The sequence below is a fragment of the Necator americanus genome, chromosome I, assembly GCF_031761385.1.
Source record: "Necator americanus strain Aroian chromosome I, whole genome shotgun sequence".
NCBI lineage: Eukaryota > Metazoa > Nematoda > Chromadorea > Rhabditida > Ancylostomatidae > Necator > Necator americanus.
Window position 1 is genome coordinate 28,453,073 of NC_087371.1, and position 25,827 is coordinate 28,478,899.

The 25,827-nt window shown below is 38.8% G+C and overlaps 2 protein-coding genes across 5 annotated transcripts; one reads left to right on the forward strand and one right to left on the reverse strand.

Annotated features, from left to right (window-relative positions):
• Positions 1–1,543: 1,543 nt before the first annotated feature.
• On the forward strand, positions 1,544–10,585 carry RB195_007132 (uncharacterized protein; the record flags this gene model as incomplete). Of its 2 annotated transcripts, none has more annotated exons than XM_064180599.1 (15): positions 1,544–1,548; positions 3,803–3,980; positions 4,048–4,154; positions 4,309–4,431; positions 5,885–5,982; positions 6,040–6,162; positions 6,227–6,362; positions 6,707–6,816; positions 6,882–7,041; positions 7,678–7,752; positions 7,808–7,906; positions 7,972–8,115; positions 9,923–10,118; positions 10,205–10,378; positions 10,433–10,585. In XM_064180599.1, 15 exons carry the CDS (start codon positions 1,544–1,546, stop codon positions 10,583–10,585), a joined length of 1,881 nt encoding a protein of 626 aa, XP_064037458.1. The 2 variants fall into 2 exon arrangements, with proteins under 2 accessions (XP_064037458.1, XP_064037459.1); XM_064180598.1 differs by lacking the exon at positions 1,544–1,548 and adding an exon at positions 3,067–3,113.
• Positions 10,586–11,675: 1,090 nt separating this feature from the next.
• Positions 11,676–25,474, reverse strand: RB195_007133 (uncharacterized protein; the record flags this gene model as incomplete). 3 transcript variants are annotated; one of them, XM_064180601.1, is made up of 6 exons in its annotated part: positions 14,062–14,190; positions 14,625–14,715; positions 14,803–14,926; positions 15,073–15,159; positions 15,461–15,545; positions 15,599–15,604. In XM_064180601.1, the coding sequence occupies 6 exons, from the start codon at positions 15,602–15,604 to the stop codon at positions 14,062–14,064; spliced, it is 522 nt and encodes a 173-aa protein (XP_064037461.1). The 3 variants fall into 3 exon arrangements, with proteins under 3 accessions (XP_064037460.1, XP_064037461.1, XP_064037462.1); XM_064180600.1 differs by lacking the exons at positions 14,062–14,190; positions 14,625–14,715; positions 14,803–14,926; positions 15,073–15,159; positions 15,599–15,604 and adding exons at positions 11,676–11,755; positions 22,887–22,997; positions 25,178–25,273; XM_064180602.1 differs by lacking the exons at positions 14,062–14,190; positions 14,625–14,715; positions 14,803–14,926; ... (1 more) ...; positions 15,461–15,545; positions 15,599–15,604 and adding an exon at positions 25,019–25,474.
• Between the last annotated feature and the right edge of the window lie 353 nt (positions 25,475–25,827).

Below are 25,827 nucleotides of genomic sequence, written 5' to 3' on the forward strand. Positions count from 1 at the left end.
ACTTTTTTGAACTCGAATTTTACATATTTCTACTCAATTATACGCAAACAGGATCGATAACGGAACTAAATTCATTAGGAGTCAAATTTTTATATGTGAAATAAGTTTCAGTTGTAAGTATAAAAGTGGAAAGGAAAATACCGACGTTAAAGGCATCACCCCACGAATCTGGAGTGGTACGGATTTCCGGTGGAGTATTCGTAGACGGGGTTGTAGATTATGGGGAGGAGGGTGATTCCGTCCATTTATTTCTAATTGCCGTAGAAAACGGCCCGGAAGATACGGCTTCGGGCGTTCTGGCGCACTACTTTCTACAAGGAGTTCGACTGGAGCGCGCCAGACTTGTGCACGCGCCACATCTTCCGGGCCGTTTTTTGCGGCAATCAGGAAGAAATGGACGGAATCACCCTCCTCTCCATAATCTACTATCCCGTATACGAATACTCCACCTGAAATCCATACCATCTCAGATTCGTGGGGTGATGCCTTTAATCAATGCGCAACCGTATCACTTCTATTCAAAATAATTTGAAGCTTACGAACCCGTGTCTTGCCTATGCAGTGACTTACGGGGCCTAGCCGATGTATCAAGTTAGTGTTTTCTATTCGCCCAAACAAGTCCGGTACCAATTTATCGACATCGGAGAGATGAAAGGATTGGTTAGCTTTAGGATGGTTTCGAAGAATCGAATCATCATGCTGTCTTAGCGGAACCTCATACCGACTGTGCTACACCCGGCCTACGAGCTTTAGGTATAAGAAGATACAAATTAGAATTTTGAATATTTTCATCGTTTTCATTTCGGGGAAATCTTGCTTAGAAGGTCCATACTAGCACGTTTTCAAGAGCAAACCCATTCTAGACCACTCTAAACCATGCACTGCCTAATGCATTTTTGTGGAGATTTACACTTCCGTCCCTTTTATTGTTTTTTTTTTAATTTTTTTTTTGGAGACCACTGTTGAGTCACTTCTTACTGATTTCTAACACTAGTGTAACTCTAGTCGCTTCTACATATGTAGCTCTAGTTGATTGTAACTTTTTCGTCCTATCCATGAATCCTTTCAGAGATCAGAGACCGACGATCAGAGACGCTCTGTAGTGTGGTTGGATCCATAAGAACTTGTTTCCGCTACGATGTCGGCTGAAAGCCCAGCTTCAAAGAAGCTAACCGGTACTCTCTGATTGTTACTCCGGTAGTGTGGAACGAATCCTGTGTCATCTATTCATGGAATTCGTCTACGACCGCTCAGGAATCTTACAGCTACTAATCACCTTCTTAGAAACGTTCGCAAACATCGTCTCCGAACTCGTCTTTGACATCAATGACAAGGATCTAGTTACAATTAAACGGCTTCTAGTTTGTTCTAGCCGATTAACGAGGCTGACGGAGCCGGCATATCATTTGCAGAGCTGCCCTTGTTATCGCTATCGAATGTGTACGCTTATCAAACCCCGTTTTAAGCATAGAACATTGATCGTTCAAGTTTGGCGCTTCTATTTTGCGGATGACCTTTTCCACAGAACTTCACTAGTGCAGCAATGATGTAAGTTTTTTTTTGCATTTGTTTTTTTTTCTATTTTTCATATAATCGTATGGGTGGAATGAATTTATTTTATGAAAGAGACCAACGATCACTGGCTAAAAGCCATCTTTAGTAACATTTTCTAGGGAAAGTAATTTTTCTTTCTTTTTATATCATCTTCTCTTCTTTTCTTTCAATTTCGTCTCTATCTTTCCTTCTCTTCGATGAGGGGCGGCTGTGACACAGTCGGTAAGAGGTTTCGCTGTGAGTGCATGATCGATTGATGGTTTGAAACCGCCCTAATGCCAACCAAGCCTTTCGTCTCCTCGGTGTTCGGGAATTGGTACCAGACTTGTCTGAGAGGATGAAAACACTGACTTGACACAACGGGTCGCCCCCACAAGCATGGGTTAGACTTGCCTTCGTAATCCTCTAACGATCCTGAATCGAAGGTGAACTCCCGCATGGATTCACCAACGCTGTCCACTTTTATTTTTACCACTCTGATCAGAATCTTGCGGATAAATCGGGAGAAAGCATACAGGACAGGACAGCGAGAAAAAAAAACAAAAAAATTGGAGGTTTTTATGGTTATAGGCAAAAGTCAAGTCAAGGCCTACCTCAGGCATTAGGCGTGTAAAATTCTCCAATCGAGTAAATAACTGTTTAGATTGACCTTGTTTTCAGATACATGCCTCAGCGGACATTTACGCGATAAAAAATGATCGTACCTCGTTTCAGTTGACGGTAGCGTCTTAAAAATTGAGCGCACCTGATTATTTCGAAAAATGATCATGGCAACTCTCACTGTTATAGCAGATTGATCTATGATCTAAAATCTGTTATTTCCAGAGCTTGAGGTCAATCTGATATAAATATGATTCCAAAAGAACAAAGCAATTAAGCAGCGTATTACATTAAAGTCGGCAATTCCACCTTTAACAAAAGTTTATGAACAAGAACTGAATAATTAATTAATAATAAGTTAATTAATTAATTAATAATTACAGTATAGTAGTTCTGTAGTTACAATATTGGCGGTTCATTGTTCTTCGGATTTCACGAGCCTTAGTCATCTTTTTTTCTGAGGATTTTTATATTGGGAAGTTTGCCAAAGCAAATTTGAGACGAAACAGAACAACAGTAATATTCGTACCGGAATGAGAGCATTGATGGCTGAAACGCTATCGTAGAAAGTGTATTTGAAGAGAAATCTTTCTGTCGATTGGGAAATGGATGCCATTTTTATACGCGCGTGTCTACACGTTATGTAACTTCATCTCCTACATGTTAATAAGATACTTATTTATATTTCATTATTATTTTATAATAATTGTTATGCATTCTATTGTTTTTATTGTGTCAGTATTACATTATAAATAAATTATAAGTGTTAAAAGAAAAACTACAACTCGACGCTTTCGTGACTTTACGCTCACCGTATAGTCACCCAACTTTTACGATGCAATTTTTGTGTCTTCCTGATATTTGTTTGGATACGCTAAGAGGTTGAGTGTCTGTTCATGTAGTACATCACTGATGTTGATAGTGTCTAATCGAAAAGAACTGTCTACTCTGAAACAATCGTATGTGTATTGGAAAATAACCATCAAAAATCGCGTCATTCGTTCTCCAACAAAAGTTGGGAATCATTCTCAAAATAAGCGAGTATATAAGAACAAAAATTTTTGATCAAATCAACTCCAGCTACACGCCCAATAAAAACACTCGCAGAATTTTGTTTTCGTTGTTTAATTTTCCAGTAAACAGAGAGATGTAGCTTCGTATCATGGCGAAAATTCAGACCACAAACAGTAAAAGCTCTAGGCTCTGCTAAGCCGACGTGACAACCCATATTTTACATTTTTTCAACTATACTTATTTCCCTCTTCAACTTCATTGGATTCTATTCTATTTCTACGGGTTTGAAATGTAGTTTAGTAAAAATTGAGGTCGCTCGAGGCGCTCCTATCAGCTCTTATTTTAGGGTCTATAGAGAGTTTTCCACGTTCTTGTATTGGAATATTTGACAACTAATACTCACTAATCATTACTTTGTCATAAACAGTTAATTTTCATCTTTGGTCGTATAAACTAGACGTATCAGATACTGTATCTAATCTAGGCTATCCAAGTTCATGTTACAAGACGATTTTGCTATAAAATTACTAAAGGTGATTTTCTTTTCTAAAACCTTTTTTGTTCAAAGAGAAAGTTTGATGAAATATTACTTGGATTTTGACCAAAGAACGTGCATAGACATTGTGGATTTTAGATACGAAGACGATCTACCTCCTGAATCTGGTCCGCATGATGAAGAGTATCCGCTGATCCCACCTGAAAATCCCGAAGCTTCACCGCTACCGATAATCGGCTCCGCAATACTGCTGGTTGTGATTGGTTTGGTGATTTCCACCGTCGCGTTCGCATCGCTCTACTACCATCTTCTTCAGGTGAGCTCGAGCTAATTTCTCTAAAAATTCTCTCATAGCGCATTCGCTGAGATTGTTTTGTCCACAGGGGGCACATCGACTTCCCAAATGGCCAAAACCATCTATCAGCCCATTGGGGAAATACTCGAAAGCAGCTGTGGCTTCGGATAATGAGTTTTGTTCGGAAATTGGAAGGTGAATGGTTGAGTACTCATTTCTTGACGTTCTTCGCATTTTATCTTTTTTTGTCTTTTATTTATTATTTTATATTATATTTATATTATTATATTTATATTATTATATTTATATTTATTATATTATTTATTCTACATTATTTTTTTCTTTCAAGGAACACCCTTCTTCGTGGTGGGAATGCTGTTGACGCTGCTATTGCTGCATTGTTTTGTATCGGTGTGATGGACACTCATTCTGCAGGATTGGGTGGAGGGCATTTTATGACTATTTATAACGCGTGAGTCAATTTTTTTTTTAAATTTTGTGCCTCCTTAGTTAACAATGAAGAGCACAAATAATGGCCTTCTTCCTAGCTCAGAACTGCCAATCTTTTTTTAAAAATGGTTTTGAACTTTTTGCACTTGCAGTAACCACCTATGTACTTTTAATTTTTTATGTGTTTGAGAGTACGAATTACTTAAGTACAAAAAAAACATTTAAAAAAACAAAAAAATACAAAAAAAGGAATGTTACCCTCGTAGCCAAAAACATACAGACATTGTTAGCATGAAAACAGGATAAATTTGTGATTAAAATATTACCTCACGTGGACCATAAAGATAGCTTCATTATTTATTTTCCAAATTTCCAGAAAAAAACCTTTCAAGTCAAAATTTGTTTTATTCCAGAGTTTTTTTCTTTGGAAATTTGTAAATTTTAGGACGATGTGTGTTGTACTTTAAGGTCAAACTAACTATCATTAACTATTCATATGAGAGTCAACCGAATTAATTGTAAGTGTATTACAATAGCGTTCTATGTATAAAATCGGAGAGAAATGCCACACGTATTTGTTTTTATTTTTTCATTTATTTTCTCATTTATTTTTTGTTTTTTCTGTTGACTCATCTGTAGTTTTTTTTTTGTTAAAAAAAACTCTAAGAGAACTTGCTGTTATCAGTATAGGGACCTCTGAAAAAAAAACATTGATTTTTTTTTCTTGTTTTTTTTTTTTTGAAGTCACACACACGAAAGTGCTGATCGTACTTACCTCAAAAATGAATGATTAAATTCAATGAAACGAAATAGTATATATGCAAAACTATATACGCAAAACGAAAATATGCAAAACTCAGGAAAGAAATCTTCGTTGTATTCTTTTTTTTCTTCTCTTCAGTATCTATTTACTATCTTTGCTTTATATTTGCCCTTCTCACATCCTTTTTAGCACGCATAATTAAGGATAAAGAATGAAAGATAAAGTCTCTAGCGTATCAATCCGCTTGGAATGCGTCAGTGCGTTTTACAGCATAATCGCATTCGTAATCGTTGAGGTTCTGGAACGCATGTTGACCCATACAATAACTTGTGGGGGTCAATCTCTTAAGCCAGTGTTTTTGTCCTTTATTTTTTTTGATAGGCAAGGCTGGTGCCAATTTATGGAGCCCGGTGGGATGAAAAGCTTGGCTTGCATTACGATTCGAACCATCGACCGTATGCGAACAACGGACCTCTAACCGACTGCGCCACACCAGCCCTTAAAATGTAAAATAACATTGGAGAAATCAGGAAATATTTTATTTATTAATGAAGCTATCATAATGAAAAATAATATAATTGATAAAATTTTAATGCAAAATTAGAACCCACTTTCGTCACTTTCGTCTTTTGAAATTTATTTTTTAAACAGCAGTTGAAGGCTTAGAGTTTCTTTTCTGGATTATTCATAGCATAATATTTGTCGTGCATAGATCTACTAACAAATGCACAGTAATAGACGCTCGTGAAGTGGCGCCGAAAGCAGCAACGGAGAGAATGTACGAGGGGAAATGGAACGAAAGTCGTACTGGTAGGTCATGTACAAACCTGCCATCGGATGCGATGGGGAGATAAATAACTGCCGTAGGATGGCGAGCAGTAGCGGTCCCTGGTGATCTACACGGCTTATGGACAGAGTTTGAAAAATTCAGTAGTAAGAAGATCCCGTGGAGAAATTTAGTGCAGCCGACAATTGAACTCCTCGAAGAAGGTAAAAATTAAATATTTTCGTTCTAGTGCTCGTGTCACTGCTAACTGATCCTACGATATCCCAGGATTTCCGACTTCTCATGCTTTGGGGATAGCTTTAAAATCAAGAGAGCAATACATTGCTGGTGAACCCACCATGAAAGATTTTATAAATCCGAACACCGGCAAAGTTTATCGTGCTGGTGAACAGATCAAGACGAGGTAATATTTTACGGAGCATTGTAGGGCAAAAATACTGTGTGCTGCAGGAAATGCCAAGGCTATGGTAAGAAATTAATCCGTTGTAAAAAAAAAACTTTTTTTTAACAAATTTAAAAATTAAAAATCAATTGAAATTGAATATATTTATTGCAATTGGATGTGATATTATTCAACGTTCAATTATTTAATTATTCCTTAAAAGTAATTACTTGTTTAAATACTTCATTTCAATCAATCTTAAATATTTAATTATTGCTCAATTATTTAAAGTTTTTTTTTTGCAACCTTTCTAAGAACAATATTTACAACAGACCAATAAAAATATAATAGGATATTTCCTACAGGACTTCTTTACTGAACACATTTCGTCGGCTTTCCAACTCCTCGGACCCTCTAAAAGAGTTCTATCGAGGCGATATGGCTCGCGAAATGGCTTCTGAATTCCAACGATACGGTAACCGCAACGATAATGTAATATACTACAGTCTTATCCTCCAGCATAAACCAGAGTACTTATAGGAGGTATCCTGACAGAAGAAGACTTTGCCTCGTACAAATCAATAGTGATTCCATCTGAAGACGTTATCTACACGAACCTTAAGAATGGTCGAGTAATCTGTGGACCTCCGCCACCATCTGGCTCGGCGGTAGCTCAAGCGATTCTTAATATCATGGACGGGTATGTTTATTCTGAATTTTTTTGATGAAAGATTAGCGAGATCTAGCGAAATGGATCATATTAATGGGAATGTTGAGTTTGGAGCATTCCGCTTGTTAGATAGAAATTCAAGTTCAATTTCAAGTATCTGCTTGGTAAAATCCGGTCATGAGACGGTCGCGTACGGTCTCGTGTTGAACTTCGGATTTAAAGGCATCGCCCCACGAATCTGAGGTGGTTTTAAGTGGTTAATGCCTATACTGGGTCATGCATTATGGAGAGGAGGGTGATTCTCTCCATTTCTTCCTAATTGCCGTAAAAAAACGGCCCGGAAGATGCGTCGCGTGCATAAGGCTGGCGCGCTCCAGTCGAACTCGTTGTAAGAAGTAGTGCCCATAACGCTCGAAGCCACATCTTCCGGGCCGCTTTTTACGGAAATTAAGAAGAAATGGACGGAATCACCCTCCTCTCCATAATCTACGACCCCGTATCGGCATGAACTACCTGAAACCCCCACCACCCCCAGATTCGTGGGGTGATGCCTTGAACCCCAGCCGTCCCATGGTGGTCGCGTCGAGAAACTCTTTCGACTGCTATAATCCCAAGTAAATTCCACTCACAATTATTCTGTAGTTTCCAGAAAAACACATGTTCCAGATACAAGTACGACATGAAAAAGTTGGAGGATATCACCCTTCTCTACCATCACTTCATTGAATCCTCCAAATTCTCGTTAGTTCCAGCTATCCTAACTGTTCTACTCATAGAAATATTCTTTCCGGTTTAGATACGCGGTTCGTACTTGGCTTGGAGATCCTGCGTTCGTACACAACGCAACCGAAATCGCACGTAACATAACAACAAAAGAATGGGCGGAATGGGTGAGGCACGTGCTGCACTACAGAAACGGAGCCAGGTCTGTGGGACACGTTGACGAACATCACTTTATAGGTCTATGATCACGGATGAAACACATCCTGATGACTACTACGGCGGTTCGTTGCTCAGACCTCCACAAGATCACGGGACCACACATATTTCGGTGATCGATAGCGAAGGAAATGCTGTCTCAGTCACATCCACCATCAACCTAATGTAAGTGTAACACAATGTTCACTTGAAGCCATCTTAGAAAGAAAGGAGAACATAAAAAAGAAAAGAAAACATGACATGAAAAGAGCAAAGAGGGTCATCATAAAATATTATTTAACGTCACTAAACCATCATAAAATATTATTTGAAAAATCATCAACCTAATGTAAGTGTAATACAATGTTTGTCATCATAAAGTATCATAAAATATTGTTTATCGCAGTCATTCTGCTAGCATCCATGAACCGCAATGGTTGATCTCGACTTTCTAAAATTTGTTTTTAATTTGTCTTTTTGACAAAAATAACGATGAACTAAGCAATAATGTATTTCCAGTTGTCGTTTGTTTCTCCAGGTCTCGTCTTGAAGATTGTTCTTTTTCTGTGCGTGGGTTTAAATTTAAAAAAACTTTAAAAAAAACTTCATTACAAAAAACGCCATTATTTATTCATCAACCTAGTTCTAATCATGTATTCATCAACCTAATTCTAATCATTTATTCAAAAAAGGCAAAATAAATAAAATAGAGGATAGAATTGAAAAATGTTTCAAACAAATTGTTCTCGAAAGTTGAACTCTAAATAGAACTCTAACTCTAAATAGTTGAACGATAAAAATACATATGAATTATACTGATATGTTCGTTAGGGACGTTCCTGGCTTCTCCGGTGCGTGGGAGAAATAGTTGTAAACCCGCTTTCGAAATTGCTGCGAAAAGTGTTCCTCACACGGCAGAGGTAATCAGACTCAACGCCAACCAATGGGCATCTGGAGTACCATGAGTCTGCGATAAACGACCATGACCCACCCTTTCTATTGCCCGGACCTTGTCCCATCCGGCTATCATCTGTTTCGAGCCCCAAAGCGGCATCTACGCAAAAAAAGATATTCAAAAACCTCGAAGACCTCAAAAACGCAATCAACAATTTTTTAATTGTCGCCGCCCCTCTCCTTCTGGAAGAGAGGCATTCAGACTTTGCCCATCAAACGGCTATTGCTAATGTTGCTGATAATGATGCAGTTAGACTGTTGATCCTTGATTTGTACCAATAAAATAAAAACAAGGTTGTGTTTTTTGTTCAGAAGTCTGAAAAAGATATGAAAAGACCCAGTAAAGACATTGATAGAAGACTACAGTCTTGTTGAATTTTTAGACTTTTAGTTTAGATTATTCACTCGAATTTTGAAATAACAACTCTCTTGTTCTGATTTGCCACGTGGTGTGTACGAGAGACCGAAATCCAATCCTTTATTGCGGCGATCCTCAAAATTCGGTAATTAAACCGTAGTCAACTAAGAAAACGTACAATCGCAGACAACAGAGACACCGTGTGAACTCAGCAATCGTAAAAATAAGAAAATACAACATTCAGTGATGAAAAAAATAAGTGAGAATCTTCTAGCGCCGCGGCACTCGCGATCTTCTATTCTCTCCGAGGAATGACAGACTTCTCGTAAATGACTCCGGTAGCTGTCGCCCTCTTACAGAACAACCAGATAACAGCAAGTATTGCAACACTTAGATCACTGAGATCACGAGAACCCGCGACATCTCTCATCCGGAAAAATAAAACGGAGAGCTGCGTAAAAATAGGAGGAGTAGGAGGTGTTTCAGCTCATTAGGAGAGGTCTTAAAAACGAAATGACGTTCATATTTATCATGAACTGGGTTCCAATATTGTATCATAGTCATTTTAGCATGGTCATTTTTTCCATTTACCATCTCTGACAGGTTAAAGATTCTGAATTATTCTATGTACGAATTGTTCCCTGATTATTTTTGAAGAAAATATTCGTTATCATAATTAAGCCTTGGTTCTGGAGTCACTTCGCCTTCGACAGGGATTCTATGGAATGACGAAATGGATGACTTTTCTTCACCTGGGCATCCGAACTATTTTGGATATCCTCCAACGCCCGCTAATTTCATACAACCTGGGAAAAGGCCAATGAGTAGTCAGAGTCCTCTCGTTATATTTGAAGCGAGCACCGACAAAAAAACCAAGGTAGCACCTGCGGCTTCTCTTCATTTATGTTGGACGTAAGAATTGAGTTAGTTCTATTCTCTCCGCAATTCTAAGAACGTTTTCAGCCAAAAGTTTTCGTCGTTGGTGGTGCTGGAGGTTCAACGATAATCAGTGGAGTGACTGGAGTAGCGTTTCATAGTTTGTGGTTGAAAGCGAATGTGAAGCAGGCCATTGATGGTCCTCGTCTCCATAACCAACTCTATCCAAATACTACTTTCCACGAGCCTAACTTCCCGAAGGTATACTTCACACAAATTTCTCTTACTACCCATTAAAACTCAATTTATTCTTAGGAATATCTTGACGAACTTGAGGCTCGTGGTCACATTCTTAAGAAGACCGGAAGTCTTACCGTGGTGACGGCAGTCGAACGATTGTCTGACGGTCAAGTTTATGCGAACAGTGATTTTCGCAAAGGAGAGGAGAGCTCCCCGGCAGGTTACTGAAGACGTCGCAAGCTATCTTCACAGAAGCGATCCTTGGAAGTTCAGCCACGATCCACAGTTGACTCTCATTCAGTTCAGTTTCAAGTGAATTAATATAAGTGGATTTTCCGAGCTTATCATTGATACGATGGTAATGATTTCTTAGAGGAATTTTTTTGTTTGTATGTATCTCATAACTATCAATTTCGATTCATTAACAATTTAATATGGAAAAAATCAACGTGCAATAAATGAAATTTCGAAAAAAAAAGCCGTATCCTGCTTCGCTCAGTATGTCTGTCAGGGGTAAAGCATTTTTTTTTAATTTTCACTTTCTAGAATTGTAAACTTTTCTAAAACTAGCTTTCTGAACTTGTAAAAATTGTTTTCATAAAGCGTTTCACAGGGAAGGCCATCACACCAACTTTAAACATGCACTGAGAATGCACAGATTTATGCAGGGAAAAACGTTCCATTGATTCAGAAGTCCTCATAGAGACATCACTAGGACGAAATTATGTTACAGGATTCGACAATAGCCTTGCTTCAATTTGGAGTGAAATGCATTGCAACGGAAAATAAAAAGAGTTGCGCTGAAATTGCTCGGAAGCTTTCCAATTCTTTCTCGCAAAGGAGCTCGATAGACGCGAGAATATCGTTCAAAGAAGGAGGGAAGAGAATTCTAGGAATCCATTGCTTTAGCGTTTTTAATTGTCCATAATTGTTGTGATTTATTCACAAAATAGTTATGTTATGATCCATTGTAAAAGCAGAAAGTGCAGATCTCGTAAATATATTTATTTTTCCAGTCTACGTTAAATATTGACGAATGATACATTACCTTATCATATGTGCAACTTCACCTGTGGCAATCGCAAATGTTCTCCAAAATTTAGTTCGCCAAAAATAATTATAACTAATTAATTTAATAACTTAATGTGAAACAAATATTGGAAAACATGGAACGGCTACATAAAATGACGTATTATGAGAGTATCACCTATGTAGAATTACCTTTGTACCACCCAGAAACAAATTTCTTCATCCGAAACCAAAACTTCGGGAAGACACCGGCCTCCTTCTGCTATTATTGAAAACACTTGCGATGACGCTACGAATAATTATGGCGCCATCCTCTCTTCGTCTTTCTAACTTCCATGATGAGAAAAGCGTAGGCAATGTCACAGGTTCCTGAAAATCCCACCCAAAATAGTTACGTTATGATCCATTGTTGTTAAAAAAAAAGTTACAGCAGAACAACCACTGAAAACGTAGCTGTGATGCATGCCATTCCGTCCAATCCGGGTGCGGGACAAGAGGTATCCGTGAAAACCAACTGACCGCTCCTGACTTGCCTTCAGCGCTGAGCGCCTCCCCGTAATTACGGCTGTCGCTCCACCAGCTAAACATCCTCCGCGACCGCCTGAGATCATCTAGACTCCGCCCCCCTTATGCTCTCTAATCAACATCGCGCGCGAAGCGGTGGATATTGCGAATTTGGAAGGGAGAGGAGTGAACAACGAATTGACGCAGCAAGTTCTGATGTACGAATAAAGCAAACTGAGCGCATATTCTCGGAAATTAAGAAGAAAAAGTAGATCCTTCTATCCTATTAAAAGATATATCACCAGAGGTATATCAAAGAGCATCAAAGATTTAAGGATTGATAAGAGTGATACATAGTGCGCAATCTACATTGACCTCATTTGAACAACTTCACACAAATGAAGATTATCTCAAAAAGATGCTGTAGGAGAAAGAATAGCATGCATATGTTCCCACACATTTCATAATTTCACACATTTAACCCCCTAACTGTTCTATATAAACTTCAAGTCGCAGCATGACTAAGCAAACGATAAATACTTTTGCCTTTTGCCGATTTTGTTGCCGAATGTCTCGTCATGTTTCTGACAAAAAAAAAAACTATTTTAATGAATGTTTTGTCAAAATTTTACATAGATATAATGTTAGTATAGATCATTAAATATTTTCATACTTGTTTGTATGTTCTATAAAATAAAACTTTGCATGGTTCTTTAAACTTCTTTCGACAGCGTTTTATCGCTTCATTTCTATCTATTCTCTACATAAAATCAACACGGTAGGCTAGGTGCATTAGAGCAGGGTACAATGTATGTCTGTCTGATGTTATTCGCGCCTCGTTAGGCGTTGAACGCCGGTTTTACCCAGCTAGATAGGCAAAAATAAATTCTTAGAAAGCGAAGAAAAGTAAAGAAATAAACCGATCAGTGGGACATTTTTTGGGACTGTAAGAGTTGTGAGTGAGCACAGAGCACGGTCAGTATATTCGTAGATGAAAGCTGCTGATCACAGGCACCAGAAAAATCAAAGCCGAACTTCAAAAATCGATCTGTGTCTGGTCTGTAATTAGGAGACGACGACATTTGGCGGCATTCTTGAATCTTCGATCATCGCAGCTCAAGCAATCGCGTTGGGATCCCCGGAAGTAATGATCGTTGGCGAGTTGTTGTCTGCCATGATTTATCGTGTTCTGCGACACACGGATGGAGATGTAGAAAAGCACAGAATGGCTTCAGAAAATTTGCAAAATACAAGAGCAGGCTAATTGAAGGCCATATAAACGTCACGTCAGTGCTTGGAAGACACGAAATTGCCGCAGGCCTCCGCCATAAGGGATGAAATAGAGACTTGTTGCTATTCCTCCTCTGTTCCCGAGTTGCCTCAGAGGATAAAGGCAATCTGATCATCGAAGAAACTGGAGAGGATGGTCGAAAGGCTTACTTTCAAGATGCACATTATGAGCAGAGCACCTGGTGTATTGGATATCGAATTCTTTGTTCACCAAGTTGCTCGGATCATTTTGATTTTCCATGACTAAATAAGGTGTATTTGGCTGTTGTGCTGCCTGATGCAAAGAGCTATGCAACAAAGATCCTGTTAGGTCATGATTTCTCTATCTGATATTCAAAACCATGATGAGACAAGGAGTAAGTGACTTTTTTCAATTCCAGCGCACTGTTCTTTAATGAGATCGATTTAAAAAAGAAACCTCGTCGAACTCTTTATGGTTACTTTGCGCATTAATTACCAAGCGCAGAGTCTTGGAATCCTGAAAATCGTGGGTAGCATCGTTTTTGGTCCACCGGAAAGTTTCGCCTACTCTCTACTTTGCGACCGTTAACCTACTCTCTACTTTGCGATCGAAAAAAGGCGGTGCAATCACATCTTCAATGAGACGCAACGATAACACAATAAAATACATAGTTATCAAAGTACAGTACATGCACATGATATGATACCCCTGACTTGTAGTCGTGAGTGCTTTCGCAGCGGAACTCGCATGGCATGCATCACAACTATGTTTCAATGCTGTTCTGTTGTTAACTTTTTCTCCTATTAAATTTTAGACCATTATGAAAGTTACTGTTCTAAGCTCTGCAAATGCAGATAGCCTGCTCAACGAAGCAGTCACTAGTGTTGTTCTTTACCTTCCATCGACCTTTAAGCAGGACCTACACAGCTCTCCTATTGGTAATGAAAGTTTTCACAGCTGAGGAGTGAGCACGATGGTGTTTGTGAAGTTGATATCTACCCTCTCGTAATCCAATTGCCATATGGAATGGCAATGAATTAAGTGCACGCTGGATTACTGAATAAGAGACCTCCCACCTTCATCCTCCTATCTTTATTCATGTGCGGCGGAAGAGTAATGAGTATTTTCATAAGTGTCCATCTCCGTTTTGGCTTTCACATCGGACTACTCGTGCTTGAGTCAGTGGTGGAAGTTCTCGATCAGTGTCGATTAGTTCATACAGGAGCAATGCATTGCGAAATCACTCCACTGTGACATTCGTCCACTTGTTAATGAATAAAAACAAGATATGGAAAACTGGATGAAACAACACAAGCATTTGTATCTGTTTTGAAATTAAAAAAATAAAAAATAAATTTAAAAAAAATAAATATAAAATAATAAAAAATAGGCCTCTCGGCCATTTTTTTTGAAAAACGTCAACAGATACTTTCCCAACGATCCCTTACAGAATGGTTGGATGGTAGAAGAGGTATCGATTACCTGGCACATTCTCTTCGCATTACGCTCTATAGATTGCATTACATGGAATGTGCAGAGCAACTTCTTTGCAGCAGTGTTGGATCTTAATACCCTAGGAACGAGTTCGACCGCATGACTCTTGATTAAATAGTTGGTCCGCTGTGGGTAGGAGAAAACTGAAAGCAGTCTTGTATCCCACTCATTTGCCACAGCCATTGATGCCAATCTCAAGGAAAACTGCGTATGGTTGAAAGTGTCATCCACGTAGATGAAACGAGATCCGTAGATTTCCAGCCATATTTGTTGAATTGGAGTGATTGTAACTATAAAAACGGCACAAAACCGGCTATCTTGTGTTACAGTCGGAAATTATGTAATGGTAGCAAGGATTTTCTAGTGCAAATCCCTCGCCACTTTCACTAATTGCTGTACTGTGAAGCTTTATTCCATTATTCGGAATGCCACTGACCCCACATCTGCGTTGTGCCCACGAGCAGAGTCAACCTTATCCTAATCGCTATGGTCCTATGGCAGTAGTCATACCATTCATTCGACACTAAAAAAAAGTCAAAAATGGACAAGATAGAGGCTAAAAATTAAAAATGGATCATATCGCCTCAACCTAGACGATCCATTTTGGATTAGCCTCCCTTGAGACTTCTCATTAGGGAGAAAGGCTAATCCTAATAAAACAATATCAAAATACAATCAAATAACTAAAACACCGAAGACAAACAAAAAATTGCAAAACAAACAAAACGGTGGATGCTTGAGTCCAGATCGTAATATACTGTTTATGATATTTAGTTACGTACTCGAAATGTGGCCTTGAAAAAAGTTTTTACATGAATTCTTACCAGATGTCCCGTGTCGTAGTGTAGTAGAGCTGGGTCTGTATACTTTCGCCGTGCTTACGTGTACCTCACCAAGCCGTTCTGTTCCCTATAAAGATTCGTTGTTGTTTCATTAGTTAGCACTGAAGTGTTTCCGCTTACCTTCATTAATATCGTTAATCATTAGCAGTATCTCACTTTCTGTGGACTTCTATACCCTAAGGTTCCTAATGACCAGCTCCACCGAAAGCACGTGTTTGTGTATTCTTGCCTAGTGGTCTTGGAGGTTGTAGCAAATCATGTGACACACTACTCTAGTTTTTCCTCCCATACCTTAAATGGAGCAAAAAAAGAACTCAAAGGAACATATCAAAGGCAAAAAGGAAAGTTATGGAGAATGACTACAAAATAAAACGGTCAAAATTATTTTTATATGACACGGTACAATATCTGACATTCAAGGAATTCTGATTTCAACCGTTTGTGATGGTATCTTCTCACTCTGCCTTCGGTATACTCGCACTCTGCAGATGCTCTGACCTCTACCGACGTGTGATTCCCACGGGAAGTCCTAAGGGAACAGGGCCTCATATATCAAATCAGCCCATACAAAATCATTGGCCGCGCAAAATCGCAATATCCGATAATTAACATTTAACAACATAACACCAATACAGAAACTAACACTCGTAGCTGAATATAATCTTAAGGCAAAACTCAGTAACATGCTGTTATAACAACAAAAGCAAAATACAAACACAGGTAAGCGAAAGTAGAGCATCAGAAAAAGGAGCACGTAACGGCTGTCCACAAGGGCCCAAAATTCGCGCATTTTACAACTCAGTGAGATTCCGATCAATAGACATCTAATGTTCATGCATCAGCAATGCAAAAACATTCCGGTGGAATTGCAGTGCGTTTTCAGGAACTTTTGACACTGCTTACATTTTTCTCACCATGTAAGTTAGTAAAACGAAAAGAGGTTGCACCATAACTGTCCGTAGTGTCATCAGCGTCAACTATTAGCGAAAGGAGGCGGCTGTCTTCTCGAAATTTTAGTTTCGAATGAAGAAATTTGTTTCTGGGTGACACAAAGGTAATGCTAAATACATAGGTCATACTCTCATAATACTTTATGTCATGTGGCCGTTCCATGTTTTCCAATATTTACTCCACATCAATTTATTAAGTTGATTAGTTATAATTATTTTTGGAGAACTAGATTTTGGAGAACATCTGCGATTATCACAGGTGAAGCTGCACATGTGATAAGGTTATGTATTATACGTCAATATTTAACTTAAACTTAAACTTGAAAAAAAAAATTTACGAGCTCTGCGGCTTTTGCTTTTGCAGTGAATCATAACTTAACTATCTTCTGAATAAATTACAACAACTGTGGACAATTAAAAACGCTAAAGCAATGAATTCCGAGAATTCTCTTCTTTCCTTCTTTGGACGGTATTGTCGCGTAAATCTCGCTCCTTTGCGACAAGCGTTAGAAAGCGTTCGAGCAATTTCAGCGCAACTCTTTTTACTTTCCGTTGCAATGCATTTCACTCCAAACTAAAGCAAGACTGTTGCCGAATTCTCTAACATAATTTCATCCAAGTGATGTCTATATGAGGACCTCTCGATGAATGGAACGTTTTTTCCTTTCATAAATCAGTACATTTTCAGTGCATCCTTGAAGTTTGTGTGATGGCCTTCCTTGTCAATTTTAGAGAATGCTTTACTCTTGAGAACTATACTCACTTAAGACATCTTTCACGTTCAATTCACTGTGACGTTCTTTTTCGTCGTTTCGTGGTTGTTTCAACCATACATACCGCACTGTTGGCTAAAATTTCGCTTTGTCTGAGAAGGATTAATTGAGATTTCTTAAAGGTTCTCTCATGTTTAAGAAGAAAATTGAAATAGGCTTCTTTTCGCTTGGAATCTCGCCGCGTAGTGATACAGGATTGCCCGTGAAAGTAGTGCAGTTTGATAAATATGATTTTCTCTTCGTCTGTTAGGCTGAAACCTTTCCACTAGCCCCAATGATGTGTTAGAAAGCGTCAAATTTTCCAGCACAAATTTCTTGTGGGATTTCTTATGATCAAATTTTTCTCTATACGTTCCTTTGCTTTTTTTCCCTTTTATCTTTCTTTGTATGAACTTTTTGTCCATGCATTTGTATTTATATATGTTGGCTAGGAAAAGAAGGTGTGGAGGGCACGCCAGAATAGGTGAGGCATTTTTCTTGTAAAGTAAACTAGTTAAAGTCTTTATTTGATTGGTTCAGATACCCATTCATGACTATGTTTTTGTGGTGATTAATACGTGTTCCTTCGCTGCTCCAATTTATTTCAAAATTCCTCAATTTCAATCTCTTATTCTTCGTTGTGCGCCGCCGAAGAACTCTCACTGTCGACTTTGAGAAGTATTCCTCCTTCTTATCCGTCCGATCATTAACGTTCACTTCAGAAAGTCGTTCGTTTTGTTACACCTCATCTGCTCTGTCTCGAGTGTGCAAAAACACCCATATAAGCGGACACAACCCACTTAACGTGAAACATTTGGCATATTTTCGCTATGCGCTACATTCCTCAACTTTTATTCGTTGAACTCGGACAGACACCTCCGCATTATCGATTACTTTGTGGGCAATAGTTGATGAGGCATTTTCAGTTTAATTATGAAAATCTTAGCATAAATTCGTTTATCCTTCCAGGATTGGCTTCACCTCTCTGGTTTGATACAGTTTCTTCATGTATTATAACATTTTATTTTATAATAATATTTCTCACAGTTATAAAGTTATGAAGAAGAGTTATAAAGAAGAGTCCAAGGGTTGGGAAGGGCAGATGAGTCAAATGAATGCTGACAGCTGGATGAAGTTCCCCTCCTAAGTGTGTCATTCCATTTTACACACAGCGTTGTTGTGCTTCTCACGTCGCAGCACCTCGAAGGAAAAAAAAGAAGAAAAGAGAAAGAAAATGAAGGAGACAAACTAAATCCTTCGTCCTTTTGGTTGATTACAGTTCAGTTAATCTTGTCCAACGAAACAGCGCTCACATCCAGAGAGTTCCGAAAGATCCAAGCGGGGGGACGGTACCCTACTTGATTATTAGCAAATTATTTCCTGATGAGCGCAAAGTCAATACAGTCGGGGCAAAAGGATACAGCAAAAGGAAGCATGGTGCAGTTGCGTAGGCGGGTGCGCTCGAAGCGGCGAGGTGAAGTGTAGCGGTTACAATCGAGCGGAAACCTCTGCTAGCACCACTCATCGCCGCAGCACGTGACGGTCCCATCTCGATACCAACCGCTGCGCTCCGCCGCACCGCTTAGAGCGCAACCGCTTACGCAACTGTAGCGTGCTTCATGTCGTTTTAACTATAGTTATAATTTGCAAAAGAACCAATTGCAAAGTTGGACCAAACAATAAACTACAGTAGGATTAGTAACCAAAAGTGGTTAGATGAAATTTTCCCTTTCTTTCTCTAGTACCTCCACGTTCAGCCTTTGCGTAAACTCTGCACACACTGATTTACATCGGTAACAAACGTGTATAGCAATGTTATTCTTATGATGATTTTTTTAACGTTATACACACAAGTTTTTTTTCCTAAGTAAACTCACATTTCATTCTTTTTGTTTGTTACAGTAGAAACGGCGGTTGCAGAGAGCTAGAAGAGTGATAGAATATATTCTAATTTATTCTAATTCTATTTCTATTATTCTAATTTCGCTTGCGCCTACTCCGTATTTCTTTAGCTCAAAACTAACTCAGAAACAAAAAAAAGAACATTGATATATTGCCGGGACCCCTCTCCCAAGATGTGACTGGGTCTGGAATTTGGTATCGTTGATAATTTGAAAAGTTTGAGGCGGGGTGCAATTTACATACGGTACTACATATCAATTCCTTCTTTTTTATACCATGCAATATGGATTTACATAAATGTGAGGGATGTGACATATATACATTTTAAGAAATTAATTTCATCTATTTGTCCTTTTCTATTTTCTAAGCTCGATACTACTATTTTTTTCTATGCTATTCTGTTTATTTTTCTATTTAATCTTTGCACCATAGCAATGTGAAGCGACATAGGGTATTTGGACATGATTTTTGGACCCAGGACTATGGATGCATTAGGGCAGCATCGTTCGGTTAGCAATTGTTCGATGTTGATTTATCTCCCAACAGGTCCAGTATCCATAAAGTTCGATTAATGGCTGCTAAAAACGTTATTGCGGTTATACATACGCGCAAAAAAACAGGGAACAGCAAAGGAAAGAGTTTTGTGGAACACATGGATTATTTTTATGCATTTATTTATCATCACAACTGTATATCCTATTTGTTAGTATAATTGTTTAACTTGTCTATGTGTTTTTGATTTTGTTTGTATTTTGATTCGATATTTGTCTGCTGACAGCTGAGATCAATAATGTGGGAATCGAAGACGAATGCATCGAACTTTACGGTCTCTGGGTCCCGAGCATTGTTAAATCGAACTCACTAAACAGTACGACTTAACTGTGCCTGCAAATTTTCTGTTCTTTTCTGTCGCGACTTCAAAGGAAACCTAACTAGTTTAAAACACATTAAACTAGTAAATTACAGTGTAGAGACAATCATAGCCTTGAAAACTTGGATAAATTTGGCTAAAGGGCGAAAATTAGTTCTCGACAGACCAATAATGTCTGCTAGGAATCACTTTTATAATCGAAATGTTCGACTTTCTACAAATATCAGCATGGTAAGATGTCGTATTGATTTTTTAATGAGGAGTAAATGAGGTTATTAAATGTCTAAATTATTATTAAATTATTTTTTATATTTTTTAAATGGTTATTAAATTTAAAATCCATTATCAAGATCAACCATATTAATCAAGTTATCCTCGTCTACAGCTCATGAAAAAAATCAAAAAGACATTTTAAAGTATTTTTGATCATCAAATTATAGAAACAAAATTTGATTTTGGGATCGTTTGCTCCTTCACATCCCCGTCTCCCGATGTAGGAGTAAATTGTTGTAGAAATTCTAATCTCATTCCTACGCTGAATCGGGTGAATCACTTCTGTGGAATTTCGTCGCCGACGCATCTCTTCCACTTTTTTTGCTGCAATAAGCTAATAACATCACAAGAATGTTGCTCCTCGTCGAACTCGTCCTGTGTGGAATGATTGTCCCATTCATATTTTTTGCTCTTCTTGTTTGCAATCCGCTAACACATCTGGAATGGCTGCTGCTGTTGTCCGTTAGAGCTTCTAGCCATCGGCATATCGATCGACATTGAGTGGCTGAGGTGGCCAACTTCGGATCAGCCCTGTACCCATCACCCTATCTGTCTCTATCTAACTTACATTCTAGCGGCGTTACAGTCTATCTAACATATTTTGTGTCGAAAGATCTCCTGATGAACTTTTTTTGAGCTGTTGTTCCAGAAAAAAAATTTTGTCGTCGTACTTTTTGTTCCTTTTTATGCCCGCTCCTAAATATATAGTTTTTCGCTTGCGAAAAGAAACCCTTACAAGCCAAGATCCACTTGGGAGCAATCCATCTGTTTCAATGCACATGATTTTGTGTATCAATGTCCCTACAGACATCCTCTTCGCTTTCATCAGAGGAAAAATCACGGCTCCAGTTAATTATCTGCGACTCATCAAGGATTAATGACCCTTGTAGTTCTGTTCGCATGTACAACGAAGTCTTCAATAAATTGGGTGCGTGTAAAGAGGGTCGCGGCGGAAATTCGATCATCCCCCGGTCATGTCTCGTCAGAGTAATTAGCAATGGTCCGTATCCTAAAAAGATTCACTTTCGTTGGGGCCTAAATCTGACTCTGCTTACCTACCGCTGATCGTACGTCCCATCATCGATTAGAATATAATTCTACTGAACAATTTTGGAGAATCGAACCCCATATCCAGTGGATTTTTGTGACGTGAGGTGATCTCAAATTTTTGACCGTTCGATCCAGAAGCAAGAGAAATCCTCACGTGAAGTATAAGAGAACGATGCAATCTAGTAGGTTCAAATTACCTATGTGAAGATTCTTGTTGAAAACAGGGAACATTCCAGCTTTCAAAAGTAACGGGGATGAGGACTATCGCTATCCTGTAGCTCCCAACCTTTTTTGAAGCCTAATTTATTTCCAGACAAAGAAACCTTCTGTATCTCTGAACTCTTGGAGGAAAAAGATCATATCTGATTAAATTTCTAGTCCTAGATTATTATTTTAGAGTTCTAGTAGATTAGTTCTCTCATACTTCAGATTTCTAGACTATCTGAAGGTAATATCCAGATAATACTCGGTCCTATCCTCTTATTAGAACACCACACAAAATACCTACAGGAATAGAGTGGTTAATAGGAATGAATACCTTTCCAGCTTTGGTAAAAAATGATATGTAGTTTTAACTACATTGTTCTTTAATTTATTCGGTAATTCCAACAATTCACTCCATTCTTCTTTACATAGTTTTTTTATAACTGTGCTGTTCTTCACGTCTTTATGGGCAGAAGGGCATCTAGAACGGTTGTATGCCTCTCTACGAACGAGTGGAGTGGAGAGTGATCTCGTCGAGGTACGTGCGGTATGAGGTATGTGCGAATCCTCCGGGAGCCACTGGACACGTAATGTCTCGGGGGCATTCGCAGAGAATCCGACGGGGCCCTCTTTTCCGTTTTCCCAAGAACTCCTGAGTGTCTTTTTCCACAACATATTACGTGTACGTCTTAAAGTGAACTGATTGAAGGTTTAAGCACTCAAAAACGATACATGTGCTTTCTTACGTATTTTTCTGTATTTTTCTCATTTTGTGTATTTTATGGAGGAAATGATGATCCAAGACGGCGAAACGTACGAACATCTGGTGTGATTGCGTAAGAGGTCGTGCTTAAGCGTTGGGACCCTCCTGGCTAGCTCCAATCTTACTACGGAAATGAGCGAATTAGGTCGTCCCAACTCGTTTGTAGTCGTATTTCTTTCAAACTTTGTCCTCGCCTAAATCACCGATATCAGTGAAAGAATTCAACTGTCTGGATGGCGTTCAGGTATTGTTTGACTGCGTACGCTGGCTGCTTATAGCACATACGATTGAGCGCACCTTATCTGCGACGCTAGTTGGAGTTGGGAGAAATCCCTGAAAAATTCCAGAAAATATTCACTTTTCCTCTGCCTTGCATTTTCATGCGTTATCGTCTCCACTTTTTGAAATTTTCTGAATATTTTCAGGAATACGTAGCTTTTTTTGATCGATTTGCTTGAGCTGTAGCTAGGATCGGTGTTGATTTTTCTCCGTTAGCAGCTATCGTTTCAGCGTTATCCCCGTCTCGTCAGATCCTGGAAGAATCAAAGCCATTACTGATTTATCCTCTCAAATGGCTCATTGCTCTACAGAAAGCATTCAAACGGTAGCAAACTCAAAGGATAACACATTGGCTAGCGCTTACCTCATTTGCTAAATCTGGTAACGGATCAAGTACAGTCGAACATCGGTACGATTGTTCAAAACATTTGTTCTTTTTCATTCCATTGTTCAGAACATTTTTTTCTGGAATGTTCTGAACAATGGAAGTAATAGAAATTGGAAAATGTACTGTTGTGCAAAAGGGGTAGTTTTGAAGGTGATAAGATAGATGTACCCTAAATTTTGTAAGATAAAGTTTGGAATTTTGGATGTAGTAGATCATTGGGTACTGAACTGCATGACCAGGTAAGGTTCTTGTACGTTTTGTTTTCTTTTTTTTTGGTCCCATTCATTAGATCAACTCAACAAGGGACTTTGTATTTGGTTTTGAATACTCTTAAACAACCCTATAACTCCCTCAAAAATCCTCGCACACCTCCTCCTTGTTAGTGTGCTCCTTTGTTTTATTTGCCTCAAACCGTGTTCAGTTTTTTTCCCGAGTCATATGAGGAATTTTCTTACTAACTTTTTTTTCTACAAACAATTAATTTTCCAATAGAATCAATTTCTTCTTCGATTTAATATAGAATTTATTTCAATTGAAAAAAACAAGGATAGATTGCACGTTCTTCGATTTTCTTTTCCATTTCATGCACACACGTATGTACTCAGACTTATTCCTGTACTTTCCATCTTCTTTAAGGATCTATTACTTCACTTCTTGACTTAGAAAAAAGAGTTATTTGTGCAGAATGTAGGGCTTATGGGGCAATTTGCACGTGAAACTATGACTGTTTGCACGTGAACACATCGTTCTGTTTATGCTTCGTTTCTTTTCTCAACAACACACAAATTGTCTTCATTCCTTTCTTCCTCGAAGTGAACTCTTCAAAGTGGCTTTGCCGACTTTCTCAAAACATATTACTGACGTACCTATGCATTCACAAATGTACTCTTCATAGTTCCGGAAACTCTGGAATAAACATAGGTGGATTGTGGATGTAAATAATAATCTTTTTCGGTCTTTTTTTTTAATATGTAGTGCGAGAAGTTAAGTATAAAAATTAATTAAGTATTAAATTTCCTCTATTTTCATGTGAAATTGACAGAAGAGAATAGGAGAAGAGAAGAAATAACCCAAAAGATAGAAGAAATAGGAGGGGGAAGGAGAGAAAATTTCGTTCCCGTTAGCGATAGATTTCTTACCGACTCTATCCCCTCTAACCTGTCCTATCCGGAAAAATAACCTTATCGAATTCGAACTAGTCCGTGTATAATTCGTTCCATTAGGTTACTGGGAAAATAATCGAGTTTATGGATTTTCTAACTTTAAGTCCAAAACTAAAAATCAATAACAAATGAATTTATTCAAAGTAAAAATCGTCCATAAAAGCATTTAAAAAAACCATAAAAGCATCCATACACTAAGAGGATAAATAAATAATGGCTTTGGTTTTTCCAGGCTCTGACGAAGGCGATAACACCGAAACGTTAGCTGTTGTTTAATAAAGACGATCAATACCAATCTTGGCTACAGCTCAAGAAAATCAATTAAAAACTACATCCATACGCTATTGCTAACGCCGGGTATGGATCTAATGCTCTCGCAGAAACTGTAGTTCTTCTCAAACTCAGTCAAAGTTCAGCACCAACATATCATAACCCAAGCAATCCGATTCAAATCTTTATGATTCAAATCTCAGCCGCGCCTATCGTAATCTGCGAATACGTGGCGAACAGGGTCAACGCGAAATCTACGCTCACCCCATAGTTTATTTTGAAGAACTTTGAAGATTATTGCCCATGTTCGACTGTCTTTGAATCTCGGCATGTTGAAACGTAGTTTTTAAAATGATTTCCTTGAGCTGTAGCTAAGATTGGTACTGATCTTCTTTATTAAACAACGGCTAACATTTCGGCGTTATCGCCTTCGTCAGAAGCTGGAAAATTCAAAGCCATTGGTGATTTATCCCCTCAAGCGCCTCATCACCATACAGAAAACATCAAACGGTAGGCAAACTCAAACAGCAACACATTGGCTAGTACTTACCTCATTAGCTAGACTTGTTAACGCAGCAGACCACCACGTACCACAACTGATGACATATTCTACGGTGTGCTCCAAGTGGGGTGAAGGTTTTAGATTTTGCGAGTCCATCTAGATGCTCCTTGACCCTAATACACGGTGTACGGTGCCCCTATATAATCGTCACCCCACAACCTGCACGTGATACGATACACTACTCCTGATACCATGCAATCACCCTCTCTGCCATACGGGCAAACCACGCAGCTGGGAGTTGTGCAGAGTCGATCATACGCACGATTACGCACCAGCTGACCCTTGACGTTCGCTGGAGGTATTTCCACAACCCTCACGTCTTTCTCTGGATCCGCTTTTCGTAGACAGCCCCGTACCGCTCTGCTCATATCATCAGATATATAAGGTAAACAAAAGGAGATCTTTTCTGGGCCATCCACTACGTTGAATCTTCGAGAGGGATGTCGTGCATGTCGGGTAGCACCATCTCCACCTGGGTACCCGTTGGATATTGCTACTTTATGGAACAGATTTATAGACCATGTTTTTTCCTGGCTACTCGATGAGACTCTTGCCGCCGTCCTGTACATAACAGATTTTTTCATTTTGCTGGGATGCGCTGAAAGATAGTGGATTAAGATGTTTTTGCTACTGGGTTTCCGGTACCACTTAGTTTTACATTCCGCAAGTAAATCTGCACGTTCAAGAAAGCCAACCAGTTGTTCATCGGTCTCTCCCTTATGAATTTAATGTACGGACACTGCTGAGAAGATTGAAGCACGTGTCTAGTTCTGCTCGTGTTGAGGAGACGACGCAGCAATCATTTATGTAACGATAATATAGCAGTGGTTTGCGGTCTTTTCAATCTTGGCCATGAAAACAATGGCGAGAATGGGTGCCAGCCTTTGTCCCCTAGGCCTCTAAGTTGTCGGTATTACTGTCC